Genomic DNA, 13329 nt, shown 5'->3' on the forward strand with positions numbered 1-13329 from the left:
CAAGCCAGTAAGCAGTGTTCCTCCATGGCCTGTGCTCCAGCTCCTGCCTCCAGGTTCCTTCCCTGAGTTCCTATCTTGGGCTCCTTGATGAACTGCGACCTGGGAGATATAAGCTGAATAAACCCTTTCCTCCCCAAGTTGGTAGTGGTCAGAGTATTTTGTCACAGCAATGAAAAACAAACTAAGACAGTAAGTATGGCTGGGCATGGTGGCACATGCCTTTAAATCCCAGCAAGCATGGATCTTTGTGAGATGGAGGCCAGCCTGATCTGCATAGCAAGGTCCAGACCAGCTGTGGCTACAGGGAAACCCTGTTTAAAAAAAAAAAAAAAAAAGAAAGAGTACACAAAGTTGTTAGAAAAAAGTGATGGGGAGATATGGGAGGTGTTGGTGGGGAGGGACTGGGTGTGGATTTGAGGGATTTGATCAAAACACCTGTATGAAATCCTCAATAAAGTTTTTTTAAAACGCCTGTACGAAATCCTCAATAAAGTTTGTGTAGAAATTAAAAAAAAGAAAAAGAAAAAGAAAAACTAACTGACCAAACAGACCTTGTCAGTCACTCACAGGCCTCTGCAGGCAGCAAATGAGGTGAAATGGGGGTGAGGGTGAGATATAAAAATTAAAAGGAGAAGGTTAGAAGGATCTGGTCAAAATAGTGTAACATTACAAGAGAACTTGTCTCAAAAAACCATATATATTTTGGTTATACATAATACATACAGGGCTGAAGAGATGGCTCAGTGGTTAAGAGCACTCTCTGCTCTTGCAGAGGACCCAGGCTTGATTCCCAGCACCTACATGGCAACTAATGGCTGTCCATAACTCCAGTTCCAGGGGAATCCAACACCCTCTTCTGACCTCTGTGGGCAGTGCACAACATGGGTACACTTACATACATTCAGGCAATACACTCATACACATAAAATAAAAATATTAAATAAAATATTAAGCCAGGTGAGATGGGGCATGCTTTTGACCCAAGCACTCCAGAGGCAGAGGCAGGTGGATCTCTGTGAGTTCAAAGCCAGCCTGGTCTACATAGTGAGTTCCAGGTCAGCTGTGCCTACAGGAAGACCCTGTCTCAAATTTGCACTAAGGGTTTCAGTATGATATTTTAACACATGCATGTCATGAGTGTATGGTGATCCACCCTTTGTCTTTCTCAGCCTCTAGCAATCATCACTGTACATTCATACCCACTTTTGTTTTTAACTTCTCAATGTGGGCGAGAACATGTAGTACTTTTCTTTTTGCAGCTGGCTTATTTCATTTAACAGTATGTCCTTTAGTTCTGTCTTGCAGCAAATGATGAAATTTCTTTCTGTATATATACCACATTTTCTTTACCCATTCATCCATAGATGGGAGTGAGGTTGATGACAGCACCTTTTAGCTATTGTGCATAGTGCTGTGATAAACATGGGCACGTGGGTCTCTTTCTCTTTGATATGCTCCAAATTGACTTTCCTAGAAGATCTGCAGCATTCAGTGAAGATGTCCCAGATGAAAGACCACCCAAGGAGAGAGACTGAGCCATTCCAGCCACCTCTGAATCCATTAACTGACTAGAGCTGCACACATGAGTTCATTGAGAAGGCAAAAGGACCTCCCAGTCAAGCCACAGAGTAGTGGGAAATAATCAGTTGTCAATTTAAGTGTCTAAATTTTGGAATGGATTATTTACACATGAGTAGAAACTGACACAAAGAGTCACTTGGGATATCTGATCCAACATCTTGTTAGCTGAGGAATGCCAGTGTGGGGTGTCAGAATGTACAGGGAGCAAAGATGGCATCCATTCAGGAAGAAGGAAGGTGCTGAAGATTATAACAAGGAAAATGATGACGTTGCATATTAAGAACAACAGGAGGGGCTGGAAAGATGGCTCAGTGGTTAAGAGCACTGGCTGCTCTTCCAGAGGACCTGGGTTCAATTCCCAGTATCCACATGGTGGTGGCTAACACCCATCCTTAACTCCAGTTCCAAGAATGCCCTCTTCTGGCCTCCTCAGGTATTGCATGTATGGATGAACTTACATACATGCAGGCAAAATACTGATACACATAAAATAAAAATAAATAAGGGGCTGGAGAGATGGCTCAGTGGTTAGGAACATTGGTTATTCTTGCAGAGGACTCAGGTTCAAATTCCAGTACCCACATGGCAGCTAACAACTGTCTGTAACTCCAGTCCCAGGGGATCCAACAGCCTCTTCTGACCTCTGAGGGCACTGCATGACACAGGTGCACTTACCTACATGCACGCAATACACAAATACACATAAAATAAAAATAATAAATAAAAAAAAATTAAAAATATCAGGGATTGGTTTTTTATTATTGGTGAAGGAAATGAACCCATGTGTTTGTGGTTGGAAGAACCAATGTAAATTCAAGGCCATCAATAGTTACAGGAGGACAGAAGGGTAAAAGTTAAGCAAACATGCATATATGTTCACATAGTATCTGACTCTGTTTAGTAAGAGTACTTAGATAAAGCTGGGCGTGGAGGCCCAGGCCTTTAGTACAGCACTTGTGAGTCAGAAGCAGGTGGATCTCTGTGAGTTCAAGGCCAGCATGGCTTACATAGTGTGTTCCAGGCCAGCTGGGGCTACAGGGAGACCTGTCTCAAAAAAACAAAGCAAAAAAGATTTTAAAATGTTAATTGTGCACATGTCTGTGTATGCTCACGAAGTCCAGAGGCATCCTCCTGGAGCTGGAGTTATAGGCTGTGACATGGGTGCTGGGAATCAAACTCAGGTCCTCTACAAGAGCTATATATGCTCTTGGGGGCTAGAGAGATGGCTGCTCTTACAGAGGACCTGGGTTCAAATCCCAGCACTCACATGCTAACAACCATCCATAACTCTAGTTCTAGGGGATCCAACGCTCTGTTCTAACCTCCATAGGCATTGCATGACATGGGTGCATTTACATACATGCAGGTAATACACTTATACACATAAAATAAAAATAAATAATTTTTTAAAAAAGAGCAGTATTGCTGGGTGTGGTGGCACACGCCTTTAATCCCAGCACTTGGGAGGCAGAGGCAGGCAGATCTCTGTGAGTTCAAGGCCAGCCTGGTCTACATAGTGAGTTCCAGGATAGCTGGGGCTACAGGGAGACCCTGTCTCAAAAAGACCAAAAAGAAAAAAAAATAGAGCAGTATGTGCTCTTAAACACTGAGCTGTCTGTCTCTCCAGCCCTATTTTCTGCATTTATATAAACATCATGGCCTAAGCCTGATGGTGCATATTTACAATCCCAGCACTTGGTGGTGGGCGGGAGGGGCAGAGGCAGGAGCATCAGGAATTCAAGATCATCTTCCAACTACACACTGAATTTGAGGCTACCTTAGGCTACATGAGACAGGCTTTCAAAAAAAAAAAAAAAAAGACATGCTGGTTTAATTACAGAAAACAAAGACTTACAATATTTTCCTGCTGTCATTCCTCAGCATGTAAGTATCAAATTAGCATATCTTTGTATTCAATGTTGGAGTATTTGATTTAAAAAATTGCTGTTTGAGGGTCTGGAGAAACGGTTCAGCAGTTACAAGCACTGGCTGCTCTTCCAGAGGACCCAGGTTTGGTTCCCAGCACCACAAGGTGGCTATCAACTGTCTGTAACTACAGTTCCAGGGCATCTGTCACCCTCTTCTGGCCTCCTCAGGCACTGCATGCATATGGTGCACTTACACACTTGCAGGTAAAACATACATATAAAATCAAAAAATAAAATATTTTAAAACAAATTGTTTTAAAGTAAATTTCTTTATGATTTATCATTAGTACATATCTGATTTGCATACTTATTTTATTTACATCTATATACCTGGATTATGTAAAAATTTCTCAAGCAAAAGGGGTTGTTAGTGGAAATAGTTAAGGAGCCTTTCTTTAAACAATGCTAAATTTTACTCCTGAGTTTCATATAAGTGCAATTATATTACATAAATTATTTTGTTTTACATTTCTTTTGCTCCCTAAGGATTTATCCACATTGCTGTATATCAGTTAGCATTCTTCATTTTACCCTTTATATCATAATTTGTCCTTTGTAAAACTAGTGGACATTTGAAGGTTTTGTTTTGTTTTGAGACAGGGTTTCCTCATAGCCCCAGCTGTCCTGGAACTCACCATGTAGACCAGGCTGGCCTCGAACTCACAAAGATCTGCCTGCCTCTGCCTCCTAAGTGCTGGGATTAAAGGCGTGCGCCACCACGCCTGGCCCCTGAGTTATTTTTTTTTAAGAAATTTATTATTTTTTTAGCCAGGCATGGTGGTGCACACCTTTAATCCCAGCACTCAGGAGGCAGAGGCAGGGGGATCTCTGTGAGGTCGAGGTCAGCCTTGTCTCCATTAGCAAATCCAGGCCAGCTGCAGCTACAGGGAGACTTTGTCTCAAGAAGACCAAAAAAAAATTTATTATTTTTGGGGGGACTGGAGAATTTCTTAGTAGTTAAGAGTACTGGCTGCTCTTGCAGAGGACCCCCGTTTGATTTTTCGCACCCACATGGCGGCTAACAACTGTCTGTAACTCCAGTTCCAGGGAATCCGACATCCTCTTCTGTCCTCTACAGGCATTGCACAACATGGGTGCACTCACACACATGCAGGTAATACACTCATACACATAAAAAAATAAAAATATTAAAAAAACTCAAATAAATAAATAAAGGTGCTTAACTTACATTGAAAGGAATCATTGCTATGAATGCATTTTTACTTGTTTTTGGAAAGCAGCAACTTTCTTAGCCACAGGCTTCCTTGGGTAAGTTCTGCCGGCTCAGACAGACTGGGAGCCTCTTTCTCAGGGAGATCTGTTAAGTGCCTGGCTGTTTCTCTTATGTGTTACATGTTAGATTCTTTCTTGGCAAGCCTTCCAGGTAATAAACTCTCTTGTATCATTAGATAGCATTAGATTGCTACATCTCAGGGTTAGTGACCCCTGCAGACCATTGATTTCTTAAGTTCTGTGAAGTGGTGCATTTGGGATGCTGAGAGTATAGCTAGAGTCTGAAGTCTTGGAGAGCCAGAAATGGGCTTGCTCTGTCCTTACTGGTTAGATGACCCTTGGGTCAAGTTGTTTCACTTCTCTGGTCCTCAGCTTGACTGTCTATAAAACAAGAATTATAATAGTATCTATGTCAGGGTTGAAGAGATGGCTCAGCGGTTAAGATCACTTACTGCTCTTGGTGAGGACAGGAGTTTGGATCCTTGCACTCACATCTTGTGGCCCACAAGTGCCTGGAACTCCTGTTTCAGAGGATCTGATACCCTCTTCTGGCCTCTTCAGGCACTGCACTCAGATGCACACCCCACCCCCATATATATAAACATAACTAGAAGTAAAATCTTTTCTAAAAAAGTACCAGGCAGATGTGGTGGCTCTTGCCTTTAATCCCAGCAGAGGCAGAGGCAGAAGCAGGAGGATCTCTGTGGGTCTGATGCCAGCAGGTATACATAGTGAGTAACTTCCTAGTGCTGATATTAAAGGTGTGCAGCACCATTACGCCCAATAATAATGTATAATTTATATAGGTGCTGTGAGAATTAATTAAATGATAATTACCAAGGGCAGAGGATGGATGCAACCCATGATAACCACTGTCATTTTAGCAGGTGGCAGCTACTGTTTCTGCCCTTGGGTGCTGAGGTTCAAAGGCTCATGGTCCTAAACTCATAGGTCCTAGGCATTACATTGACAAATGGGGAACTGAGGAGAGTAAATGTGTGAGACAGTAGCAGTAGTGTGGAGAGATGATGAGTCACTTCCTAATCGGGTTTTTTTGTCTTATTGAGACAGGGTCTCTCTGTAGCCCCAGCTGTCCTGGAACTCGCTATGTAGACCAGGCTGGCCTCGAACTCACAAAGATTCGCCTGCCTCTGCCTCCCAAGTGCTGGGATTAAAGGCATGCGCCACCATTTCCAGCTCACTTCCTATTTGTGAGTGTCCTAGTTGGAGCACCGTTAGTTGAAGGAGACCCAGTCACATTCTTAAAGAGGTGAACATCACTCATAACACAGATGCTGGAGATTAACAGACCAAATATGAGTGGCAGACCTGGATCAAGAGGCTTCTAGGAATGAGATACCTGGTTAAACCATTCTCCCTCTCCTCTTCCTCTTCTTTTAAAAAACATATTGACCTGGGTATGGTGACACACGCCTTAATCCCAGCACTTCAGAGGCAGAGACAGGTGGATCTCTGTGAGTTTAAGGCCAGCCTGGTCTACACAGTGAGGTCCAAGAGAGTCAGGGCTACATAGTGAGACCCTGTCTCAAAAGACAAAATTATTTTATTTTTATTTATGTGAATGTGTGTTGGTTTGTGTGCATGAGGTCAGAAGAGGGTGATCCCCTGGCAATGCAGTTCCAGGTGGTTGTGAGCCACATGATGTGGGTGCTAGGACCAAACCTGGGTCCTCTGGAAGAGCAGTCAGTGCTCTTAACCAATGAGGCATCACTCCAGCCTCTCTGATTCCACTTCTTAAGATATGGCCTAACTCTGTGACCCAGGATTGCTTCAAACTCATGGCAACTCTCCTGCCTCAGCCTCCTGATTGCTGAAATTATAGGCATGAACCTCTATTCTAGTTTGCCTTCAATTGCTGTGACAAAACACTCTGACCAATACCAACTTGGGGAGGAAAGGGTTTATTCAGCTTACATCTCCTGGGTCACAGTTCATCAGGGAGCCCAAGGTAGGAATGCAGGGCAGGAACCTGGAGGCAGGAGCTGAAGCACAGGAAACGGAGAAATGCTGTTCTGGCTTCTCTCCTGGCCTGTGCTCTGCCTGCTTTCTTATACTATACAGACAACTTGCCCGGGGGTGGTACTGCCCACAGTGGACTGGGCCCTCCCACATCATTCAAAATCAAGAAAATACCCCATAGGTCGGTCCAATGCAGACAATTCCCCAACGTAGGCTCCCTCTACCCAGGTGTGTCAAGTTGAGAACTAAAGCTATCCAGCATAACCTTTATGTCTTGCTTTTGTTAGCAGACTTTCTCAAGGAGGTTTTTAAGATACATACTCAAAGAACGTGTGCGTAGATGGGAGAGGTTGTAGAAAGTGCTAGTCGAGGCGCTGAAGCACTCGCAATCACAGGCCACGGAATTTTTCCTAACTTTAGTCAGGAATGAGAAGGCACTGTGCTGCCAGGTGCCACTTCAATCTGAAGGGTGTCCAGTTGTAATGGGCAAACATGGGTCTAGAGATCCTACCCACTGACAGACTGGCAGCATGCACAGACTTTTCTCCAGTGCTTTCCCTGGGATTGTTTGGAAGGAGATACAACTACCAAGTTTTAATGTGAAAATAATCATGTATTTTCTAAATACATTGCTTACGAGGCTGGCGTTATAATTCTGAGCCTGCAACACGTGTAAATGAAGCAGCAAAATACACATTTGTACTTGACTGTGGTGGACCTCCACAGAGGTGAGGAAAATTGTTGAGTCAAACAGAAGCACAATAATGTGATTAGCAGATTTGGAAAATCTGCCTGAAGCCGTTGGGTATCTTATCAAGGTTAGTATCCAGACTGTGATACCATTTTGTGATGATATGGCTCGGGAAGAGGAGGCAAAGCAAACAAAGAATTCCTCTGTGTTACTTTTTTAAACGACATGAGAGCTTTTCAGTTCCTTTGACATAAATTTAAATTAAAAAAGTGTATTAGTAATGAAAGATATTTTTGTCTCTTTAAAGTTATGTTTCATAGAAAACGTGCTGCCAGGAGCCATATTCACTTACCCTAGCTATCCACACTTTGGGAATCTTCGGACACAAAACAGGCGCCATTATTTGTCCTGAAGTCCCAACGGAAAGAACGAAGCCCATCCTCCGTGCGGCAACAGATTTGCTCCTTTTCGTGAAGCTGCGTATTACAATCGCCCCAAACTACAAGCATTTTTGTCCTCGACACCCACCATCAACTTTACCCGAGTTTCTGATTTACCAAATCCAGTGTCACGACCGCCAAAGCCAGGGTTGAAATTTTCATTCACATGCACTTTTACCAGAGAGAGATGGAGTGAAGTTGCCGGATGTAGCCTTTTACAGTCGAAGAAGTTTTTATTTATTTATTATTTTATTTAATCGGGTCCATGATTTCTGCAAGGTCCAGCTCGCAGGGACGAGTGAACTTCACTGCCAGAAAGACGGGAGCCAGGAGGAGACTGGCAGGGAGCTCCGATGATCCTTTGCAGGACTGAAGGTCCCCTACCCAGGGCAGCCCGGGACTTGCGCGAGAGCGGTGAACTTGGGAAAAACGAAAGGGAGAGCGGGGAGAAGCCTGGCAGGCGCGTTCCGCCGCCACCAAGTTTCCAGAACAGAAACTTTCCGCCAGGCTGGGAGCCGTGCGTGCGCCCCAGGAGGGAAACTGAGGCCCAGCCGCGGGGGCGTGCACGCTCGCTCCAGATGAGGGAAACTGAGGCCCAGGCTCGAAGTCGCGAGCGCTCTAGAGGAGGGAAATTGAGACCCTGCCATGGGTGTGTGCTCACTCCGGGGGGGTGGAAACTGAGGCCCAGGCGGGGGGGCGCGCACTCCGGAGGAGGGAAACTGAGGCCCAGGCGGGGGGCGCGGAGGCCCAGCCGCGGGGGCGTGCACGCTCGCTCCAGATGAGGGAAACTGAGGCCCAGGCTCGAAGTCGCGAGCGCTCTAGAGGAGGGAAATTGAGACCCTGCCATGGGTGTGTGCTCACTCCGGGGGGGTGGAAACTGAGGCCCAGGCGGGGGGGCGCGCACTCCGGAGGAGGGAAACTGAGGCCCAGGCGGGGGGCGCGCACTCCGGGGAAGGGAAACTGAGGCCCAGGCGGGGGGCGCGCACTCCGGAGGAGGGAAACTGAGGCCCAGGCGGGGGGCGCGCACTCCGGAGGAGGGAAACTGAGGCCCAGGCGGGGGGCGCGCACTCCGGAGGAGGGAAACTGAGGCCCAGGCGGGGGGCGCGCACTCCGGAGGAGGGAAACTGAGGCCCAGGCGGGGGGCGCGCACTCCGGAGGAGGGAAACTGAGGCCCAGGCGGGGGGCGCGCACTCCGGAGGAGGGAAACTGAGGCCCAGGCGGGGGGCGCGCACTCCGGAGGAGGGAAACTGAGGCCCGGGCGGGGGGCGCGCACTCCGGAGGAGGGAAACTGAGGCCCGGGCGGGGGGCGCGCACTCCGGAGGAGGGAAACTGAGGCCCGGGCGGGGGGCGCGCACTCCGGAGGAGGGAAACTGAGGCCCGGGCGGGGGGCGCGCACTCCGGAGGAGGGAAACTGAGGCCCGGGCGGGGGGCGCGCACTCCGGAGGAGGGAAACTGAGGCCCGGGCGGGGGGCGCGCACTCCGGAGGAGGGAAACTGAGGCCCGGGCGGGGGGCGCGCACTCCGGAGGAGGGAAACTGAGGCCCGGGCGGGGGGCGCGCACTCCGGAGGAGGGAAACTGAGGCCCGGGCGGGGGGCGCGCACTCCGGAGGAGGGAAACTGAGGCCCGGGCGGGGGGCGCGCACTCCGGAGGAGGGAAACTGAGGCCCGGGCGGGGGGCGCGCACTCCGGAGGAGGGAAACTGAGGCCCGGGCGGGGGGCGCGCACTCCGGAGGAGGGAAACTGAGGCCCGGGCGGGGGGCGCGCACTCCGGAGGAGGGAAACTGAGGCCCGGGCGGGGGGCGCGCACTCCGGAGGAGGGAAACTGAGGCCCGGGCGGGGGGCGCGCACTCCGGAGGAGGGAAACTGAGGCCCGGGCGGGGGGCGCGCACTCCGGAGGAGGGAAACTGAGGCCCGGGCGGGGGGCGCGCACTCCGGAGGAGGGAAACTGAGGCCCGGGCGGGGGGCGCGCACTCCGGAGGAGGGAACTGTTGCCGCCGCCGCCGCAGTCGCCGCTTCATTGCACATTCAAGTGGAAAATTTTCAGGAGTCAGCAGAAACATTGTGTCCAAAAAAGACTGAGTCGCAGTTACCACCAAACCCAGGAGCAGACTCTCCATGGAAAACTTCCCCTCGGTAGGAAATAACTGGGGGATTTGTTTTTGTTTATTGGAAGAGAAACGATCCCCAGGAGGGCAGGAAAATCAGGGTACACTTTTACCCTTTGTTCGCGGCGGCAACACTTGTTTTCGAAAGTCCAGAGGCCCGTTTTAAAGAAAGTTCAACTTCTAGGAGTTTCTTTAAAAAAAAAATGTATTTATATATGTTAAATCAAAACGAAGACCTTGAGGAACTCATACCTCGCTTATCTTCCCACCAAAATTAAACCCATACCACGGTTTCCCACACTTTTTAATTGTCTTTTTTAAAATGTTTAAAGTTGAATGGTGTCACCCGTATAAAAATATTTATGAAACAATGAAATACCATCCACCAGCGTTTCTCAGGAGGCTTGTTAACTTCCTAGAAGCAAGTGGCTGCCTGTGATTTACAGAAATGAAAATTGACCTTAGTGAGTACTGGGAACTTGCAGACTCGATATTCCAGGAACCAGGAACGTAGAAAGGCCGTATTTTAAAACAGTTGCTTTGGAAGAAGCCCAGGTCCTTGGGGCAAAAAGGTCTATAAAGACGATCAGATTTCAAAACAGTGAAAGAACAATATTTTAAGTACTACAGATCACGTAAAGTAGCCGAAATTGAGTTCTGGACACCCACATGCGTTTCCTCTTCCCCGCCCTGTGGCCTGGGTTGTTTCTGGAAGTTTAGGTGGTCTGGGTGCTTACTTTGGGTGTGCTGGGTGCCTGCAGGTGGTTCTTCGAGTGGACAGATCCTTCCCGTTAGCGAGATGGGATCTTCCCCGAGCCCACGGGTGGCTTGTCTGTGCAAGCCTGCCGAGCCTTGGGTGGGGGCTTGTCTGCCCGAGCCCGGGAAGCTGGGGCTGAAAATAATCCTCCGGCTGTGCTGACGGTGCCGGGGGCTTTTTAGCCTTTCAAAGTTGAGTTTGCGTTTTTCTTTGACTTGCTGGATCTTTCGACCCAGCCACATCAGAATGCTTATAAGGGCCAGACTTAGATCCAACTTTGGTAAGAATCTTTCGTCTTTGGAAGGGACGGTAGACCCAATTACAGCAGGACTCCGGAAAAAACCTTTGTCAACAGCACGATTTTCAGTTGATGATTTTAAGAGGGAAAGGAGTATTTTTCTAATTTCACTATTTCCATAAATGGTCACTAGATATTTTTGTTTAGTATTTTTTGGGATGTATATCTCTGTGTTGGACTTCCAGATTTTCAGCAGTTTACAATTCTTTTATTTGTTGTTGTTATTTAAAAAAAATGAACTGATAAGCTGATTCTGTTACTAGGTCTTGCTGATGTGCCAAGTAGACCATTTTATTTTCACTTTAATGGCAAGTATTGTTTGAGCTGCAGATTTAGGGAAATAATTAGAATACTTTTTCTTAAACCTGTTGGAAACAAAGCCAGGGTGACACTTTGCCTTTACAAAAGAATTAAAAAAAAAATCTTTGTTTAAATTCATCCTCTGTAGAATTCTTCATAAACTCTAGGGAACATTCTGAGATTAATGGAGGTTTTTTTTTTCTTTTAAATTTATTTTGCACAAGCAAAAACAGGGTTCATCAGGACATCTATGTATATGACATTTAATTTGGAGTAGGCAAACAGCCCAGCATAATTTGAACCAGGCTGAAAAGACCAACTAAGTGGCTCTTGGCCCTGTGGTTATATATAGTGCTTTGCACAGCAAACTGTGACATGTGAGGGTGGACTTGCAAAGGCAGTATCTTGCCCTTTCCCGGCCTCCCCCCTTTTTTGTATATAGCAGGCATCATATGTTCATGTACTTAGGAAGCAGGCATCCTTTTATTTAGGAAGCGGAAAAATGGTCTTAAGGCAAAAATACTCGATTTTTTTTTTCTTTGCTTGAGTTCAGTGCATAAACAGTTTTGATTTTAGTTGGTTCTGACAGTACACAGCAGTCAGTGTAAGAGGGCGTTTCTTCATGGGCATATTTGAGAGGAATACCCTTGTCGTGTAGCATTGATGTCTAGACTGCGTTTGGCATCTTGTGATCAATGGAAAAGTAGAGAGAAGGAGCAGGAGAATGCAGGTCCCATGTGTGAGCCAGGCCTTTGAAGATAGCTCTGCTCTTAGCAATAGCTTGTTGCGCGGGAAGAGGATGGATCTCTCCTCCATGGAGGGTTGTACAAGAGTCTGGGCATCTGTGGGATTACTTTCCTCTCTAATCTCATGTGTTACTACGTGTTAATTGTAAGCATAATTATACTGCTTGCAAATGGAAATTGTGATGATGTCTTATCACTCAAAAGGTCGGTACAGATAACTGTATGATCCGGTGGACTTAAAAATAATGACCATATTTACACAGAGAAAGTAGGCCTATCACTCTGAAGCTACCATTGTGGGTACTTACTACTTGGTCCTGTTCCCAATAAAGAGAGTGTGAAAGGAGGAAAAAAATGTATTTTTTCCCCAGTACAAGCTGTGTTGAATCTGTTTAGTGGTAAAACTTTTAGAATCTCTTTTATCCAGAGGCTTAAAAAAATAGTGGCCAAAGCAAGTGCCCAGCTTTCTCCCTTTTTAACAGCGAGAAATCAGCCGTCCTTTCTGTTAATCAATGCAAGCATTGCAGCTTCTCTTTTGGAGTTCAGTGACTGGAACTGCAGACTGCTAATGTCCTACTTCTGAACTCAGCAAGAAAACTATATTGTAGGCTAACCCAACACAGGCTGTGCCTCAGGGCTGCCTGGCGACGGACATGGCTGGGACCATGCTTTATAGCTGCATGCTGCCTTTTCTTATTTTAACTGTGGAGGCTTCAGATCACTTGGCCATATTTAAATTAGAGCCTAAGTTTTGTTTGACCTACAGTAAAAGTGATATATAATTTCGTATTCATCAAGTGATAGAATCAATTCAGGTCTATGCTAGCAGTTACTGTCTTGGGGTTGGGCTTTTTGACAGACACCTCATTTAGAGCCTGTTGTGTGGCAGCTGCTGTGGGTACTTGAACGGGGATGCTCCATCTTTCTGTCTTCTAGGATACAGTATGTGGTGCTAGAGTATCTGGCTTTCCATTTTGGGAGGGTTGTGTGGGTTTTTGTTCAGTTTCAGAGCTGTGAACTATTGGGTCCTCAGTCCTGTAAGCTTCTCCTTTATGAGCTTCCTAGATTCTGTTTCATGCTGGAACTTAAGGTTGAACTGTGATCATTTCTTTGGAAATGTTCTTTTGTTCATCTTTCTTATAGTTGGGATTCTCTAAGGATGGTATCCGAGGTCTGGGAGTGGTGATGACTGACGTGCACTGGTCTCTCTGATTGGATAATAGAGGTGGGGGGGGTCCTCCTGAGAAGCTGTCCTTTTTAAAAATTTTGTG

The 13329-nt window shown here is 46.7% G+C and overlaps 1 protein-coding gene across 7 annotated transcripts in view; it reads left to right on the plus strand.

Moving 5' to 3' along the window:
- The first annotated feature begins 9952 nt into the window (after nucleotides 1-9952).
- Tead1 (TEA domain transcription factor 1) overlaps nucleotides 9953-13329 on the plus strand; it is a 257187-nt gene continuing 253810 nt past the window's right edge. For all 7 annotated transcript variants that reach the window (XM_008853496.3, XM_017803275.2, XM_029556285.1 and 4 more), the window contains exon 1: nucleotides 9953-9985. In XM_008853496.3, coding sequence (XP_008851718.2) covers nucleotides 9968-9985 — 18 coding nt within the window. In that variant the 5' untranslated portion in view covers nucleotides 9953-9967. The remainder of the gene's footprint in view (nucleotides 9986-13329) is intronic.

This window comes from Nannospalax galili, unplaced genomic scaffold (genome assembly GCF_000622305.1).
Source record: "Nannospalax galili isolate Female #2095 unplaced genomic scaffold, S.galili_v1.0 scaffold44, whole genome shotgun sequence".
In the NCBI taxonomy this organism is placed as follows: domain Eukaryota; kingdom Metazoa; phylum Chordata; class Mammalia; order Rodentia; family Spalacidae; genus Nannospalax; species Nannospalax galili.